The 19,754-nt window shown below is 43.2% G+C and overlaps 1 protein-coding gene across 1 annotated transcript in view; it reads right to left on the bottom strand.

Moving 5' to 3' along the window:
• LOC311138237 (chemokine-like protein TAFA-2) overlaps positions 1-6,929 on the bottom strand; it is a gene marked incomplete at its 5' end in the record, with an annotated part of 38,060 nt that extends 31,131 nt beyond the window's left edge. The window contains one exon of the mRNA XM_084172911.1: positions 6,818-6,929. Coding sequence (XP_084029037.1) covers positions 6,818-6,929 — 112 coding nt within the window. The remainder of the gene's footprint in view (positions 1-6,817) is intronic.
• Positions 6,930-19,754: the final 12,825 nt, after the last annotated feature.

The following is a 19,754-nucleotide window of genomic DNA, read 5'->3' on the forward strand; positions in this document are numbered from 1 at the left end:
GAGAGGTGATTGATAGACTGAATTTCAGAAGCTTATATTTCACTTTATTCAGCCACGATTCAGCCCCTGGTGGACAGCTAGTAGGGTGTATCGTAACATGGCTGGAAAGAAAGGATTGGAAGAAGAGTCGGGGTTCTCTCACTGAAAACCCTGTTCAATGTTGCTTGGCTGGGAATGAGCACTGGTAAATGTCTGGAAGGATTTATATTATCGTACTGCACTTCAAAGGACAGTTATTAAAGCACATTTATTTAATTTACAATCGGGGGCCATCAATCTGCAACAGTAATAACAGCATCGGAATTAGCGTTTAGAATAGGACATGCCTGAATTATTCTCAGCCATGTTGGGATAGCACTGTGACAAAACACTCCGATGGTAGGCTATTTGAAACATTCAGTCAGATGCTAAGCTATTTGAAACGTTCAGTCAGATGCTAAGCTATTTGAAACATTCATCAGATACTATGCTGTTTGAAACATTCAGTCAGATGCTAAGCTATTTGAAACATTCAGTCAGATGCTAAGCTACTTGAAACATTCAGTCAGATGCTCAGCTATTTGAAACATTCAATCAGATCCTAAGCTATTTGAAGCATTAGGTCAGATGCTAAGCTATTTGAAACATTCAGTCAGATCCTAAGCTATTTGAAACATTAGGTCAGATGCTAAGCTACTTGAAACGTTCAGCCAGATGCTAAGCTATTTGAAACATTCAGTCAGATACTATGCTGTTTGAAACATTCAGTCAGATGCTAAGCTATTTGAAACATTCAGTCAGATGCTAAGCTACTTGAAACATTCAGTCAGATGCTAAGCTATTTGAAACATTCAATCAGATGCTAAGCTATTTGAAACATTAGGTCAGATGCTAAGCTATTTGAAACATTCAGTTAGATCCTAAGCTATTTGAAACATTAGGTCAGATGCTAAGCTATTTGAAACATTCGGTCAGATGCTAAGCTATTTGAAACATTCAGTCAGATGCTAAGCTACTTGAAACATTCAGCCAGATGCTAAGCTATTTCAAACATTCAGTCAGATGCTAAGCTATTTGAAACATTCAGTCAGATGCTAAGCTATTTGAAACATTCAGTCAGATGCTAATTTATTTGAAACATTCAGTCAGATGCTCAGCTATTTGAAACATTCAATCAGATCCTAAGCTATTTGAAACATTAGGTCAGATGCTAAGCTATTTGAAACATTCAGTCAGATCCTAAGCTATTTGAAACATTAGGTCAGATGCTAAGCTACTTGAAACGTTCAGTCAGATGCTAAGCTATTTGAAACATTCAGTCAGATGCTAAGCTATTTGAAACATTCAGTCAGATGCTAAGCTATTTGAAACATTCAGTCAGATGCTAAGCTATTTGAAACATTCAGTCAGATACTAAGCTATTTGAAACATTCAGTCAGATGCTAAGCTATTTGAAACATTCAGTCAGATGCTAAGCTATTTGAAACATTCAGTCAGATGCTAAGCTATTTGAAACTTTCAGTCAGATGCTAAGCTATTTGAAACTTTCAGTCAGATGCTAAGCTATTTGAAACTTTCAGTCAGATGCTAAGCTATTTGAAACTTTCAGTCAGATGCTAAGCTATTTGAAACTTTCAGTCAGATGCTAAGCTATTTGAAACTTTCAGTCAGATGCTAAGCTATTTGAAACTTTCAGTCAGATGCTAAGCTATTTGAAACATTCAGTCAGATGCTAAGCTATTTGAAACTTTCAGTCAGATGCTAAGCTATTTGAAACATTCAGTCAGATGCTAAGCTATGCCTCGCTGTGGGAGGGAAATAAAGCATAATCACAATAAAGAGCCCGTAAACATATTACCCAGATGGAATGGAAGAGATATGTTGTACGATGGTGTATTTATTTGGATCCCCATTAGCTGCTACTTTAGATTGAATAGGCCTTAGAAATAAAATGTCTTCCAGGAAGTGGTATGAGCCAATCATAGCTCACCATGAAGCGACTTGAACCAATCATCACTCACCACATTTTATTAGAATCATGATGTCAAGGATAACAGAAATATCCATGAACTTCTGTCAAATGTTCATACTTTCTTTGAAATGTTACTCACCCTCTCTATAGAAATATCATAATCTTAATGAGCGCTTGAAGAAATGTTTTCAATCACCAAGAGAAAATTAGAAAGATATATTGAACTGACATAACTCATTATCTTTCCCCATGTACTAACCATGCTCCCTGTAACTAGCACATACATAGGCCTACATATATAGCCTACCTGGGCTGAATATTTCAGCTCAATCCCGAGCTAATCACACACAACCAAGAGGAACGTGTTCTGAACCATAATCCTCACTTTGACACATTACCAACATATAATCTTTATAGTATATAATGCCCATCATTGGCATATTTATTGCTCTAAATTATTCAAGGCATTAGAAATTCCACAGAGTGTTACATTTCTTTGAGGAATGCAAAAGAATGGGACGGTGGCCAATTTGGAAGGTGATATCCTCGGTGCTCAGCCTCAACCAGGCGTTTCCAGTTAACAACAACACAATTGACTAAACTTAAAAGGGGTTCCAATTGTAAGGGCAAGGCTCTCAGTGTAGACCCAATTACTGCTACGCTGTTAGCACTCCTCTGCTAATTGCATTCATCCTCACTGCAAATTCATTATCATCGAATTGAAGATCGAGGCTCTCAACCCCGTCCCTCATTTCTATAAAGTCTAAAAACCACCAGGTTTCTTTTGAGTTACAGGGTAGTTAGAGGTAAGTAACTAGCTCCCAATGTGGTGTGGGATAATGGCTTTCTATTGGAACCCTAATTGGAGTAGGACAAAAGAGAGTTATCACTGCGGAGATGTGTGAACCGCTGGGCCACAGCAGGGGGCCTAACCAAACCACACTTTACCTGATAACTACAGTAGTAACCGCTCTTGTACGATAGAGTTGTTGTCGTTCATACAAACCAAACAGTGCCTGTAAGAAATTGTTTAGTGTCAAGCAAATCTACTCATGTGTCTTTCTGTTATGACTCAACCTTTTACACGATAAAACATTTACCTAATGTGGCAACGTTCCTAAACACCTCACAAAGCACAGAAGAAGAACAACAACAATATACTGCAGTCTACATATGAAATCCTTCATGGATAAACACTGCATCATACCTCACATCCTCCCAGCTCATATAACCAGCTGCCATTCAGAGAGGTCTATAGCATGGGACTAATCTCAATGGTCTGCCACTAGGAAACAGAGCCACCTGACCTGACCCCCTCCCCTGTCTGTCACCCAGCAGTGCATTTCAAACAGGCCCCACATCTACATCTCCTCATTTTATCTCCTCATCCCAATCTATTGACATGGGCCACACACACACACACACACACACACACACACACACACACACACACACACACACACACACACACACACACACACACACACACACACTGCTCTGTCTTCTCCACCACGTTTAGCTCTGTCCCTAGGGAGGACATGACCTGCTCTGCCGCCACCGCCCGCCCGCTGCCCAGCAGAATGACAGCACTAGTCCCAGAGCTATGCTGTTCTCTCTACCCTATTTTGGCTGCAGGCTACTTGATGTTCACCGTTACAAATCTGCAAGGCTCCCCAAACGTCCACATGGCATCCAGAGTACAGATATCAGTCAGTCAATCAGAACCAGTCTGATATCATTATCTCACTGTTAGTTGACGGTATACTATTTCTTTCAGAGGGGGAATATTGAAGCAGGAAATGCATTACAGTGACTGTTTGATTTGATTTTTTAAATGGAAAAGCTGTAGGCAGGAAAAGGTTATGGGTCATTTCAACACAGAAGAAAATAGTAAATATCGGTATAGGCTTGGCTGACTTAAATATTTGGTTTCTATTCTAAACAGGCAAGTTTAGACAGAGCCAAGTCATGGCTGGTTCACATAATGCTAATCATAAGAATATTCCAGCTCACACAATTACCTCTGCACCTTGTGATTGGTCGACGTCTCTGTCGATGTGACCTTTCTCAGTAAAACATTTATGGTGCTTATAATATGGATGTTAGATTATCGTTAATTACTCATTGGTCACACAACACGTGTGGTTGGGTGTCAGGTGATACCACTGCGACTGACAGGTAGTAGCTTCCTGTACAAATTCAAAAATGCAAATCTCCCATCAAAAGAAGACATAAGTATCCAAACCACCATGATCTGCTGTTGTGATGATGAGCAAACCAAAATCACTTTTAAATATCCATTCTGATTTGTAAAGGAACTGTCTCTTCATGATATGAAAGAATAGTAATTGAATTTGACTAAAATGCTAATGAATATCTGCGTATAAAAACAAGAATCCCATGGAGCATAAGAACCAGTGTGAGAATGATCCATTAGAGTGTATCACACAGTTTTTGGAAAGTATTCACCATGAGTAAATACGCAAATATGGCACTGGAATGCAAATGAGGGGGACTGACTGCACAATTTCAACTCATAAGCAGATCTGCACAGTCTCATGTGATGTTAGTTAAACCTTAAACCCAACATAAACCAACCACATTTAAAAAAAATCAAATTAATTTTGAGATTCAGAGTTATACAGTATCTATGAGCAGTGAGGTTTAATCCCTTACACTGTGAGATATAACAGAGTGTGAGCACTTCATCTCCAGAAAAGCAGAGCTGTCACACTGCATCACACAATCAGCTTGGCCAATGTGTTTTTCACGCCCGTTTTCCTTTCCATTGCATTTCAGCATCTGTCCATCGGGCTGCTGACTGACTAACAAATCAGAGAGAGCCTGATTGCTGTTTTCAAAATGAGAGAAAAAAAGGGATCTGCTCGTAGTAACATTTTATTTGATTTTATTTGAATGAAACACAGCTATTGAAAGACATCCACACGATTGATGTGTTGTGTGTGATTCAGACAGACTTTTGACCAAGCGATTTCATGAATCTGTTGTATAGATCACACCAGCATAAAAGTAACTGGTTTCTCTCTCTCTCTCCCCTCCCTCCCTCCCTCCCTCCCTCCCTCTCATGACTATAACTAATGAATGTGGATGGTGCTCTGGGGGCTTGCAGTCTTATTAATGTGCTCGGCTGTGCTCTCGTCAGGTTACGGTGAAAGGTTCAATTGCTCTGGCGAGGCCCCCACCTCAATAAACAGCGGTGCTAAAGAGGTTTGTTTATTGGGCAGACCTTGGCTTGACCTCTGGAGCTGCGGGACCTGCCTTGTGATTACCTCAGTGTTGGCCCTGCCCTCAGAGACCAGTGACTGGCAACTAGTCCACTTTCCAGGGCTGTCGAGTGGCTGTGTGGTCTGGCCATCTCTTCCAAATCAATCACACTCACTCCGCATAATGGTGCACCCGCTTCTATGGAGAAGAACATGGCTTGTGGCCATACTACAGGCGCTTGGATACTAGTAAACTAATAATGTGCCCAAGTGTGTTTATCATGAGAACATTTTGAACTTTAGGTATTTTTGGAGTCTATTTTCTCTATTACCTGTCTCTAGTAGCCCAGGGTTTCATTTCATCTGCGATCAGTGTTGCTGTTCCAGTGTTGTTGTTGTTTTGTCTAATGCAGAGACGTCTCTCCAGTCGGCTGTCGTTAGTTGTGTCGCTGTTCACCCCCAGTGAAATTACCTAATTATTTCAACGTTACGTCACAATTTCTACCTTTTCGCCCTGGGGATCCCTCACTCTCTCTCACCACTAAAATCACTCTGAACTTCTCAACGGTTCTCCTAAAGCTGTAAATGTCTGTTGTTGTTTTGTTATATTGGCATTTTGTTTGAAGCCAAAAAGATCAACACGTGACCCCAGAGCACCCTACATCCCTATTTCATCAGCTTCTCCTCGTTTGAGTGTCGCACAACTTATAAGTGTCCCCTAATTATTTACAGTGAGATCTGTTGGAGTGAAGAACCAATCCATATGACTGCTTTTATAGTGAGATCTGTTGGAGCGAAGAACCAATCCATATGACTGCTTTTACAGTGAGATCTGTTGGAACAAAGAACCAATCCATATGACTGCTTTTATAGTGAGATCTGTTGGAGCGAAGAACCAATCCATATGACTGCTTTTACAGTGAGATCTGTTGGAGCAAAGAACCAATCCATATGACTGCTTTTATAGTGAGATCTGTTGGAGTGAAGAACCAATCCATACGACTGCTTTTATAGTGAGATCTGTTGGAGTGAAGAACCAATCCATATGACTGCTTTTACAGTGAGATCTGTTGGAGCAAAGAACCAATCCATATGACTGCTTTTATAGTGAGATCTGTTGGAGAAAATAACCAATCCATATGACTGCTTTTATAGTGAGATCTGTTGGAGTGAAGAACCAATCCATACAACTGCTTTTACAGTAGGCTACATTATCCTAGCACCTGACCATTGTGAACATCCTCACCTCTCCACTGTGATAGCTGATAGCTGATAGCAATGTGTTGTGGGGATCTTTCTGGCCCAAAATGGCTGCCTGACATCGCCTAGGTGGACGCTACTAAAGCCATACAATGTCAAGTGCTTTGAGAACCTGGTGGAAGAGCTATGTTAAGCCATGTAAATCAAATCCATCATACTGTATAGGAAATACTTTACATGAAGTATTGTGTAATAACATGTTGTTACATAGTAGGTGCTTTGCATTTACCCCATAATAGTTGAACAGTTTACGTTATTGCACATATGTATTAAGTTATTACACAATTTGCTGACAGTAATTACACACCATCATTATGATGAGGATGTGTGTGACGTGCCCATAGAGATGCATATAGTATCTACTGTAATTGTGTTGACGTACCTATGTGACTTCTGTGTGACGAAGCGAGGGTCAGCTGTCCCCAGAGAGACACCAGACAGACAGCCAGCAGCAGCACCCTTCTGCACACGCTCCGTAGGTCTCGCTCCCGCATTCTGAAAAGACAGGGTGGGGAAAATTTGGTCAGTCACATATCAGTAATTAGGGCATTATTGGGGTGTCTCAACTCAACATACAGTCCTACAGTACAAGACAAAATCACAATGGAGAAAGCAACTGGCTTTGTGTCACGTTGTATAATGATTCGAAGACAGGCGCAGGAATACGTATTAGGGGTTTTATTACTCCACAAACACGTATATACAGTGGGGAAAAAAAGTATTTAGTCAGCCACCAATTGTGCAAGTTCTCCCACTTAAAAAGATGAGAGAGGCCTGTAATTTTCATCATAGGTACACGTCAACTATGACAGACAAAATGAGGGGGAAAAATCCAGAAAATCACATTGTAGGATTTTTAATGAATTTATTTGCAAATTATGGTGGAAAATAAGTATTTGGTCACCTACAAACAAGCAAGATTTCAGGCTCTCACAGACCTGTAACGTCTTCTTTAAGAGGCTCCTCTGTCCTCCACTCGTTACCTGTATTAATGGCACCTGTTTGAACTTGTTATCAGTATAAAAGACACCTGTCCACAACCTCAAACAGTCACACTCCAAACTCCACTATGGCCAAGACCAAAGAGCTGTCAAAGGAAACCAGAAACAAAATTGTAGACCTGCACCAGGCTGGGAAGACTGAATCTGCAATAGGTAAGCAGCTTGGTTTGAAGAAATCAACTGTGGGAGCAATTATTAGGAAATGGAAGACATACAAGACCACTGATAATCTCCCTCGATCTGGGGCTCCACGCAAGATCTCACCCCGTGGGGTCAAAATGATCACAAGAACGGTGAGCAAAAATCCCAGAACCACACGGGGGGACCTAGTGAATGACCTGCAGAGAGCTGGGACCAAAGTAACAAAGCCTACCATCAGTAACACACTACGCCGCCAGGGACTCAAATCCTGCAGTGCCAGACGTGTCCCCCTGCTTAAGCCAGTACATGTCCAGGCCCGTCTGAAGTTTGCTAGAGTGCATTTGGATGATCCAGAAGAGGATTGGGAGAATGCCATATGGTCAGATGAAACCAAAATAGAACTTTTTGGTAAAAACTCAACTCGTCGTGTTTGGAGGACAAAGAATGCTGAGTTGCATCCAAAGAACACCATACCTACTGTGAAGCATGGGGGTGGAAACATCATGCTTTGGGGCTGTTTTTCTGCAAAGGGACCAGGACGACTGATCTGTGTAAAGGAAAGAATGAATGGGGCCATGTATCGTGAGATTTTGAGTGAAAACCTCCTTCCATCAGCAAGGGCATTGAAGATGAAACGTGGCTGGGTCTTTCAGCATGACAATGATCCCAAACACACCGCCCGGGCAACGAAGGAGTGGCTTCGTAAGAAGCATTTCAAGGTCCTGGAGTGGCCTAGCCAGTCTCCAGATCTCAACCCCATAGAAAATCTTTGGAGGGAGTTGAAAGTCCGTGTTGCCCAGCGACAGCCCCAAAACATCACTGCTCTAGAGGAGATCTGCATGGAGGAATGGGCCAAAATACCAGCAACAGTGTGTGAAAACCTTGTGAAGACTTACAGAAAACGTTTGACCTGTGTCATTGCCAACAAAGGGTATATAACAAAGTATTGAGAAACTTTTGTTATTGACCAAATACTTATTTTCCACCATAATTTCTAAATAAATTCATTAAAAATCCTACAATGTGATTTTCTGGATTTTTTTTTCATTTTGTCTGTCAAAGTTCACGTGTACCTATGATGAAAATTACAGGCCTCTCTCATCTTTTTAAGTGGGAGAACTTGCACAATTGGTGGCTGACTAAATACTTTTTCCCCCACTGTATATATATCAAAGGGATGTAATGAGACAAGACAGTCTGGGGTTGGTGGTAATGATCCAGGTCAGTGACGTAGACCTCTGGAACTGGTGAACGGAATGAGCAGCAGTACCGGGGGGATCCGTGACACTTTGTGCGTTGGCCCCCTTATGAGCACTAGTGATCAGCATCATCTGACAGACCTGTTGGGTATCAAACACAGCAGGGTGTCCCATCCTGCTGATACAGTACAATGTGGCTTCCTTCCCACAAACCAGAATAACAGATTCAGGATCTTAATTTGATTACCCGGAAATTAAGAACTTGTAGTGTATTTGAGGTTTGAGATTCAGTGTGAATTGATTTAGCTAAATAACTTGTTAGTATTCAAGTGTAAACATACAGGTGCTTTTCATTTCTCCTAAAATTATGTGCTGTATTCTCTTACCAACGCATAGCTAAAGGAACACTGCAGCAACCACAAACCCACCACAACCTCCAGTATTGTACCTCTCTATAGTGCAAGAAGATCTATAAATAGAAAAAATGAAATGATGTCTGACTGTCCCTCATTCCCCCGTTTCCCTCTTGATAAATTATGTCTGACTGTCCCTCATTCCCCCGTTTCCCTCTTTATAAATGACGTCTGACTGTCTCTCATTCCCCCGTTTCCCTCTTTATAAATTATGTCTGACTGTCCCTCATTCCCCCGTTTCCCTCTTATAAATGACGTCTGACTGTCCCTCATTCCCCCGTTTCCCTCTTTATAAATGATATCTGACTGTCCCTCATTCCCCCGTTTCCCTCTTCATAAATGACGTCTGACTGTCCCTCATTCCCCCATTTCACTCTTTATAAATGACGTTAGACTGTCCCTCATTCCCCCGTTTCCCTCTTATAAATGATGTCTGACCCTTATTCCCCCGTTTCCCTCTTAATAAATGACGTCTAACTGACCCTTATTCCCCCGTTTCCCTCTTAATAAATGACGTCTGACTGACACTTATTCCCCCGTTTCCCTCTTTATAAATGACGTCTGACTGACCCTTATTCCCCCGTTTCCCTCTTTATAAATGATGTCTGACTGTCCCTCATTCCCCCGTTTCCCTCTTTATAAATGATGTCTGACTGTCCCTCATTGCCCCATTTCCCTCTTTTTAAATGACGTCTGACTGTCCTTCATTCCCCCGTTTCCCTCTTTATAAATGACGTCTGACTGTCCTTCATTCCCCCGTTTCCCACTTTCCCTCTTTATAAATGATGTCTGACTGTCCCTCATTCCCCCCTTTCCCTCTTTATAAATGATGTCTGACTGTCCCTCATTGCCCCATTTCCCTCTTTTTAAATGACGTCTGACTGTCCTTCATTCCCCCGTTTCCCTCTTTATAAATGACGTCTGACTGTCCTTCATTCCCCCGTTTCCCACTTTCCCTCTTTATAAATGATGTCTGACTGTCCCTCATTCCCCCCTTTCCCTCTTTATAAATGATGTCTGACTGTCCCTCATTGCCCCATTTCCCTCTTTTTAAATGACGTCTGACTGTCCCTTATTCCCCCGTTTCCCTCTTTATAAATTATGTCTGACTGTTTCTCATTCCCCCGTTTCCCTCTTTATAAATGACGTCTGACTGTCCCTTATTCCCCCGTTTCCCTCTTTATAAATTATATCTGACTGTCCCTCATTCCCCCGTTTCCCTCTTTATAAATGATGTCTAACTGTCCCTCATTCCCCCGTTTCCCTCTTTATAAATGACGTCTGACTGTCCCTCATTCCCCCGTTTCCCTCTTTATAAATTATGTCTGACTGTTTCTCATTCCCCCGTTTCCCTCTTTATAAATGACGTCTGACTGTCCCTTATTCCCCCGTTTCCCTCTTTATAAATTATGTCTGACTGTCCCTCATTCCCCCGTTTCCCTCTTTATAAATGACGTCTGACTGTCCTTCATTCCCCCGTTTCCCTCTTCATAAATGACATCTGACTGTCCCTTATTCCCCCGTTTCCCTCTTTATAAATGACGTCTGACTGTCCTTCATTCCCCCGTTTCCCTCTTCATAAATGACGTCTGACTGTCCCTCATTCCCTTGTTTCCTCTCCCCCTGTTCCCCAGCTCAGTAATCATGTAGTGTTCAGAGTCTGTTGTTCAGTAATACAGTGTGGCTGTGTAAGAGGCCCTGGGAGAGGACTACAAAGAATGAAATCAGAGGCTCATCTTATTGCCAACAGAGCCCACTCCTCTCACAGGAAAAACAGTCACAAATCACAGCCATCCTTTCAACTCCTTGCCAGTGTATCCACTCAAATTAGTGAAAAGATTGGTTTCATGCAAAGAGCTTAACTCTTGCTTATTTGGCAGTGGCTCGTGAAGGGAGTAGAGAGGGAGACATCTACAGTTGTAGAGCTGGGTGGCATCTAATGGGAGGTTCTATCTACTGTAGCCTATGTAGAGGAGGCTTCTTTGATGGCTTCTGTCAAGTACAACCAGACCTGGATTCGGATAGTATATCTTTCCCTTTCTTTGAGTGTTTCATTCAGCCTGCCTTGAGTGCCAGATGGGCGGTTTTTTGGACCGTTTTGGGACAATTCCATTTTGGCACCTGGTTCTACTGCGCTGCCAGGTAAGCTGAATTAAGCACAGCAAGAATTTGAAATAAAACAAATACTATTTGAACCCAGGTCTGGGCACAACCTCCATCTACCTAACCAGACCAGACCACTGTGTTCAGGTGGCTGAAGGCCCTTGGAAAATAGGGACAATTATCCCCCCTGATAGAGATGATGATGGGACCAGGTGGCGTATCAGAATGGTTTGGAGGGGAATGGAAAACCAGCTGAACAGGTGAAGATATCACTTGGTGACTACTGGTCCTAGACCTGTATGTGCTTTATTTAGACAACTATTGTTGTCACACCATGCATGTATGGCATGACAACGATTGTTAGAGGAGTTTTGCTCAACTCTCTGCATGTGGTATGCATGGCAACACATGCATGGCATGACAATTATAGAGGAGTTGGCTCAGGCACATACTGTACAGGTCTAGGACATGACACCACTAGGTTAGTTGAGGGAGGCTGAGGGATGGTCTTTCTGCATACATGCTGTATAATGCACAACTGGACATAGGAAACGGAAGATCTCAATTGCGTACACCTCACGTCCTCTCTCCTCGTCTCCTTCTCAAAACCCATTGGAGGAGAAGGTCAGAGGGGAGGGTCCTCTGGCTTTCTCATCCAATAGGTTTTGAGAAGGAAACGAGGAGAGAGGACGTGAGGAGTACGCAATTGAGATCTTCCCACAGTACATCTCCAAGGCTTAAAGATGCAGCATTTCCTGGTTAATGACAGAGATTAGTCAATGGGACCAATAGGGCAGCTGGGTGGACAAAGCTGATGTGTTGTGGTTGGAGGGCAAAACAAACCAGTGTTGTTCTTCTTGAGGCTTGTTTTTTATGTGTGATGCAGCTGGCTGTGTGTCACTTGTCATGCCCCCGAGCCAAGCCAAGCCATGTCTACTCTCTCCAACAGAACCTAGATAAACATGCATCCTTCTAATGGATTAGATAGAGAAAATCTGGGCATAATAAATAGTATACCAAACCGGCTTTATTGAATAATATTGATAAGGGTCGATGATCATTAAATGTTTTCTGGTTATGAAATTAATCATATTGCACAGAAATCAGACGTTATTCACAAATTAATCCCCCCAATGTGTTGTGCCTCCCAAAGGCAATAAATTATGTATAGCAGCTCTCAATTCCTAAAAATGAAACCACAACATGGAATTGCAATACATTTTTCATACCATTTATTGTAAATAAAAACATACTGTACAGCGATTTGACCAAGCCTACATACAGTATCAACATTGAATCACCTTATCAAGTTAAAAGGCAAAAAAATTAGATACAAAGTGAAATGCTACTTTAACCGTGGTAAGAAGAATTCTCCAAACAAACACTCCAACATATTGGACAGAGTGAGTCAGCGATGCAGGCTAGGGTTGCACTCTGCACCTGATTTTCTAGAAGAGTGGTATGGTTTCAGATGAGTGGCTCAGCTGGCTTATTTTCTCTAATTAGTCCCTTTGGAATTCTCCCCTACATGTGGGAAGATGCCTGACAGATTTATTTATATTCCTGCTTCTAAACTCCCTCTCATTCCTCCATGAAGGGATGTACTGTAGCCAAACTGTAGAGATGGTTTAGGATGGAACAGGATGTACTGTAGCCAAACTGTAGAGATGGTTTAGGATGGAACAGGATGTACTGTAGCCAAACTATAGCGATGGTTTAGGATGGAACAGGATGTACTGTAGCCAAACTGTAGAGATGGTTTAGGATGGAACAGGATGTACTGTAGCCAAACTGTAGAGATGGTTTAGGATGGAACAGGATGTACTGTAGCCAAACTGTAGAGATGGTTTAGGATGGAACAGGATGTACTGTAGCCAAACTGTAGAGATGGTTTAGGATGGAACAGGATGTACTGTAGCCAAACTATAGAGATGGTTTAGGATGGAACAGGAGGGATGTACTGTAGCCAAACTGTAGAGATGGTTTAGGATGGAACAGGAGGGATGTACTGTAGCCAAACTGTAGAGATGGTTTAGGATGGAACAGGAGGGATGTACTGTAGCCAAACTGTAGAGATGGTTTAGGATGGAAGAGAAGAGATGTACTGTAACCAAACTGTAGAGATGGTTTAGGATGGAACAGGAGGGATGTACTCAGCCAAACTGTAGAGATGGTTTAGGATGGAACAGGATGTACTGTAGCCAAACTGTAGAGATGGCTTAGGATGGAACAGGATGTACTGTAGCCAATCCATAGAGATGGTTTAGGATGGAACAGGATGTACTGTAGCCAAACTGTAGAGATAGTTTAGGATGGAACAGGATGTACTGTAGCCAAACTATAGAGATGGTTTAGGATGGAACAGTAGAGATGTATTGTAGCCAAACTATAGAGATGGCTTAGGATGGAACAGGAGGGATGTACTGTAGCCAAACTGTAGAGATGGTTTACGATGGAACAGGAGGGATATATTGTAACCAAACTATAGAGATGGTTTAGGATGGAACAGGATGTACTGTAGCCAAACTATAGAGATGGTTTAGGTTGGAACAGGAGGGATGTACTGTAGCCAAACTATAGAGATGGTTTAGGATGGAACAGGATGTACTGTAGCCAAACTATAGAGATGGTTTAGGATGGAACAGGATGTACTGTAGCCAAACTGTAGAGATGGTTTAGGATGGAACAGGATGTACTGTAGCCAAACTGTAGAGATGGTTTAGGTTGGAACAGGAGGGATGTACTGTAGCCAAACTATAGAGATGGTTTAGGATGGAACAGGATGTACTGTAGCCAAACTATAGAGATGGTTTAGGTTGGAACAGGAGGGATGAACTGTAGCCAAACTATAGAGATGGTTTAGGATGGAACAGGATGTACTGTAGCCAAACTATAGAGATGGTTTAGGTTGGAACAGGAGGGATGTACTGTAGCCAAACTGTAGAGATGGTTTAGGATGGAACAGGATGTACTGTAGCCAAACTATAGAGATGGTTTAGGTTGGAACAGGAGGGATGTACTGTAGCCAAACTATAGAGATGGTTTAGGATGGAACAGGATGTACTGTAGCCAAACTATAGAGATGGTTTAGGATGGAACAGGATGTACTGTAGCCAAACTGTAGAGATGGTTTAGGATGGAACAGGAGGGATGTACTGTAGCCAAACTGTAGAGATGGTTTAGGATGGAACAGGAGGGATGTACTGTAGCCAAACTATAGAGATGGTTTAGGATGGAACAGGATGTACTGTAGCCAAACTGTAGAGATGGTTTAGGATGGAACAGGAGGGATGTACTGTAGCCAAACTGTAGAGATGGTTTAGGATGGAACAGGAGGGATGTATTGTAGCCAAACTGTAGAGATGGTTTAGGATGGAACAGGATGTACTGTAGCCAAACTGTAGAGGTTACTCAGGATGGAACAGGATTGAGCTGGTGAGAGTGTGGGTTGACTCTGGGGTGACGTCACTAGCAGCCCTGAACCAGACAACCATCCTTCTAACTTCCTTCCTGTGTGTAGTGGTGGGTGTGTGATGGAATGATGGTGGGTGAGGTGTGTCTGTGCTCTGCTGAGCTCCTACCCTCTGGGCTCTCTGCCTGGAAGGCTAGGCTGTAGTACAGTTTGGGCCTGGACCAGCTTTGGACTTGGACCCAGACATCTGCTACAGTATAGTACACGGAGGGTTGAGATGTAAAGGGGAAATGACTGGAATGCCAGAAAGGAGAACAGGAGGGCATGCTAATCCAGGCCTCAGGTGGTTTACAGGTTCATGGTTCAGGTTCAAGGTATGATGACCTGAAGACCAGTAGATAATCAGTAGATTACCAGTAGATAACCAGTAGATAACCAGTATATCACCAGTATATCACCAGTAGATTACCAGTAGATAACCAGTAGATAACCAGTTTATCACCAGTATATCACCAGTATATCACCAGTAGATTACCAGTAGATTACCAGTAGATAACCAGTATATCACCAGTAGATAATCAGTAGACAATCAGTAGATTACCAGTATGTCACCAGTATATCACCAGTATATAATCAGTAGATTACCAGTATATCACCAGTAGATCACCAGTATATAATCAGTATATCACCAGTAGATCACCAGTATATCATCAGTATATCACCAGTATATAATCAGTAGATTACCAGTAGATTACCAATATATCACCAGTATATCACCAGTAGATAATCAGTAGATTACCAGTATATCCCCAGTAGATAACCAGTATATCACCAGTATATCACCTGTGGATAACCAGTATATCACCAGTATATCACTGTATATCATCAGTATATAACCAGTATATCACCAGCAGATAACCAGTATATCCCCAGTATATCCCCAGTATGTCCCCAGTATATCACAATATATAACCAGTATATCACCAGTAGATAACCAGTTTATCACCAGTATATCACCAGTACATCATCAGTATATAACCAGTATATCATCAGTAGATAACCAGTATATCCCCAGTATATCACCAGTATATAACCAGTATATGACCAGTATATAACCAGTATATCACCAGTAGATAAACAGTATATAACCAGTATATGATCAGTATATCACCAGTATATCACCAGTAGATAATCAGTAGATAACCAGTATATCCCCAGTATATCACCAGTATATAACCAGTATATAACCAGTAGATCACCAGTATATCACCAGCATATAACCAGTATATCCCCAGTATATCACCAGTATATAACCAGTATATCACCAGTACATAACCAGTGGTAGATCATCAGTAGATGTCCTTGGAGCATCCTACTGAACCCTATGGATAACCCAGACTCAGCTCAAAAGGTAGCACACAGGTGGGTACATCATTAGTATGTACTGTACTTGCCAATGGTGGAGATGGTCACTCTCAATACCACTAGGCATGAAGGAGTGCCAGCCCTCGACTTTACTCCACACTGAGTAACTGACACAATTACAGATTATTTGGGAATACCTAAGCATGCAATCAAGGAAACAAAACACAAACATTCTGGAACTTAAATGCAATTAACGTTGGAGCATATGGCTAGATTGGCAGTGGAACGCAGAGTAGAGTGGATTTCTATTCATGGCATCACCCTACTTTGGTAAGAGCCAAAGACTTAAGAACCCAAAGCGTAACCCACAGATATGGGAATTTCAATGCTTTTAAGAAAATATGTAGATCTATTTGAGATTGATTTGAAGTGATGCATAAACAATGATGTATCCCCCCTTGATTCATCTTGTATAAAAGTTAAGGCTACAACCAGTAAAGAACATCATGGGAAGACTTCAGTTGGGTCTTTATCCATGACCCAGGGGTAGCTTGCTGACACCCAATTGTATACATCCCAAGAAATCATTTTGAAAACAGAGACACTATGGGCGATGTTCTAAACTCAGACTTTCACATACACATCATGAATTTATGTCAATGGGAGACTTTGTGAGAGTTCAACTTCCAGTTTAAGTGAATGGATCTCAAGTCAGAATACTGCCTTATAATGTATAATAGATTTGTTTAAATCTTGGATCAATTCTGCACACACAAAAAGTATTTGTCTACCAGTTGGAATGGGTGTAGATTAACTCAGCTCTGTTGCCCTTGGTCTTGGAAGTATGGATTTAGAAAATATATTTGGGGTGAGGCTTGTGAGTCCAAGGCACCCACCCAGTGCTAGTCTGTGGAGCGTAGAGAACTCCTGCCATGCTCCCACGGTTCTGTTTCTGAACCAATCAATTAGAACTAGCACCATTGCGCTTCCAGGGAAATAGCAACAGCATTCTAAGAGCTATTAGTTTGCACTATTTAACAATGGCTCCAAGATATCTGCTCCCCTGCTCTCTTTCCTCTCCCCTCTTTCCTCCTTCTCTAACCCCTCGTTCTCCCCCATCTCTCTCTCCTCTCTCCCCCTGTCTCTCTCTCCCTTCTCTATCTCCCCTCTCTATCCCCCCTCTCTCTCTACCCCCTCTCTCCTGTCTAAACCCCCACTGATTTGCATACTTGTTTCTGGTTCAATAACCCACCACAAACACACTCAGAGCGACTGGCAACCTTTATCTTGTCTAAAGCTGACAACCAAATTGAGGTTAGAAGTTGAATGAAGCCCCAACAGAATTCAGCAAACCAGGGTAGAGAAATGTGGCAGAATCTCAGAGTTCGCTCCCCCCCGGGGTCTCAGAGTTGGCAACATTAGTTACAGTACAGGAAGAGGCTGACAAAGCCCTGTTGGCCCTGTTAACGGAGCTAACTTTGGGCAGGCTGACCTGGCTGAAAACATCCCCTCCAGTTTATAATATGGCAGAGGTCATCTCAATAATGTTGGAGCTCCCCTGCCTGCCACGGGTAGTCTATAATGCCTGGCTGCACTCTCTGGGTTCTCCAGGTTTATATTTACATTCCCTCACACACACATTTGCACACACACACACACACACACACACACACACACACACACACACATACACGCACACACACACTCCTCACTCATCCACTCTCCTCCCAGTGTGTTTGGGGCCAGTGCACTCAGGGTGGATAACCTAGGGAAGAGGTGAGGGCTCAGATAACTATTGTGTTGCTACAGTATACACCCAAGATCACAAGGCTGGCTACAGAGCAGCAAGTGGAACGGCCCCTCCCTACCTTCAGGTTATGCTCACACCCTACACCCCAATCTAAGCACTCCGTTCCGCCACCTCTGGTCTCTTGGCCCTCCCACCCCTACGGGAGGGCATCTCCCACTCTGCCCTGTCCAAGGTCTTCTCAGTCCTGGCACCCCAATGGTGGAACCAGCTTCAACCTGAAGCTAGGACAGCAGAGTCCCTGACCATCTTTTGAAAACATCTGAAACTCTACCTCTTCAAAGAGTATCTTAAATAATCCCACAGCACCCCTCTCTTCTGACTGACAGCATGCCTGGCTACAGCTACCCAGTGGTTCTGACCGACAGTACGCCAGCCTACAGTTGGACTACCCAGTGGTTCTGACTGACAGTACACCAGGCTACAGTTGGACTACCCAGTGGTTCTGACTGACAGTACGCCAGGCTACAGTTGGACTACCCAGTGGTTCTGACTGACAGTACACCAGCCTACAGTTGGACTACCCAGTGGTTCTGACTGACAGTACACCAGGCTACAGTTGGACTACCCAGTGGTTCTGAATGACAGTACACCAGGCTACAGTTGGACTACCCAGTGGTTCTGACTGACAGCATGCCAGCCTACAGTTGGACTACCCAGTGGTTCTGACTGACAGTACACCAGGCTACAGTTGGACTACCCAGTGGTTCTGACTGACAGTACACCAGGCTACAGTTGGACTACCCAGTGGTTCGGACTGACAGTACACCAGGCTACAGTTGGACTACCCAGTGGTTCTGACTGACAGCATGCCAGCCTACAGTTGGACTACCCAGTGGTTCTGAATGACAGTACACCAGGCTACAGTTGGACTACCCAGTGGTTCTGACTGACAGTACGCCAGGCTACAGTTGGACTACCCAGTGGTTCTGAATGACAGTACACCAGCCTACAGTTGGACTACCCAGTGGTTCTGAATGACAGTACACCAGGCTACAGTTGGACTACCCAGTGGTTCTGACTGACAGCATGCCTGGCTACAGCTACCCAGTGGTTCTGACCGACAGTACGCCAGCCTACAGTTGGACTACCCAGTGGTTCTGACTGACAGTACACCAGGCTACAGTTGGACTACCCAGTGGTTCTGACTGACAGTACACCAGGCTACAGTTGGACTACCCAGTGGTTCTGACTGACAGTACACCAGGCTACAGTTGGACTACCCAGTGGTTCTGACTGACAGTACACCAGGCTACAGTTGGACTACCCAGTGGTTCTGACTGACAGTACACCAGGCTACAGTTGGACTACCCAGTGGTTCTGACTGACAGTACACCAGGCTACAGTTGGACTACCCAGTGGTTCTGACTGACAGTACGCCAGGCTACAGTTGGACTACCCAGTGGTTCTGACTGACAGTACGCCAGGCTACAGTTGGACTACCCAGTGGTTCTGACTGACAGTACACCAGGCTACAGTTGGACTACCCAGTGGTTCTGAATGACAGTACACCAGGCTACAGTTGGACTACCCAGTGGTTCTGACTGACAGCATGTCTTGCTACAGTTGGACTACCCAGTGGTTCTGACTGACAGTACACCAGGCTACAGTTGGACTACCCAGTGGTTCTGACTGACAGCATGTCTTGCTACAGTTGGACTACCCAGTGGTTCTGACTGACAGTACACCAGGCTACAGTTGGACTACCCAGTGGTTCTGAATGACAGTACACCAGGCTACAGTTGGACTACCCAGTGGTTCTGACTGACAGCATGTCTTGCTACAGTTGGACTACCCAGTGGTTCTGACTGACAGTACACCAGGCTACAGTTGGACTACCCAGTGGTTCTGACTGACAGCATGTCTTGCTACAGTTGG

The sequence above is a fragment of the Coregonus lavaretus genome, assembly GCF_964263955.1.
Source record: "Coregonus lavaretus genome assembly, chromosome: 12".
NCBI lineage: Eukaryota > Metazoa > Chordata > Actinopteri > Salmoniformes > Salmonidae > Coregonus > Coregonus lavaretus.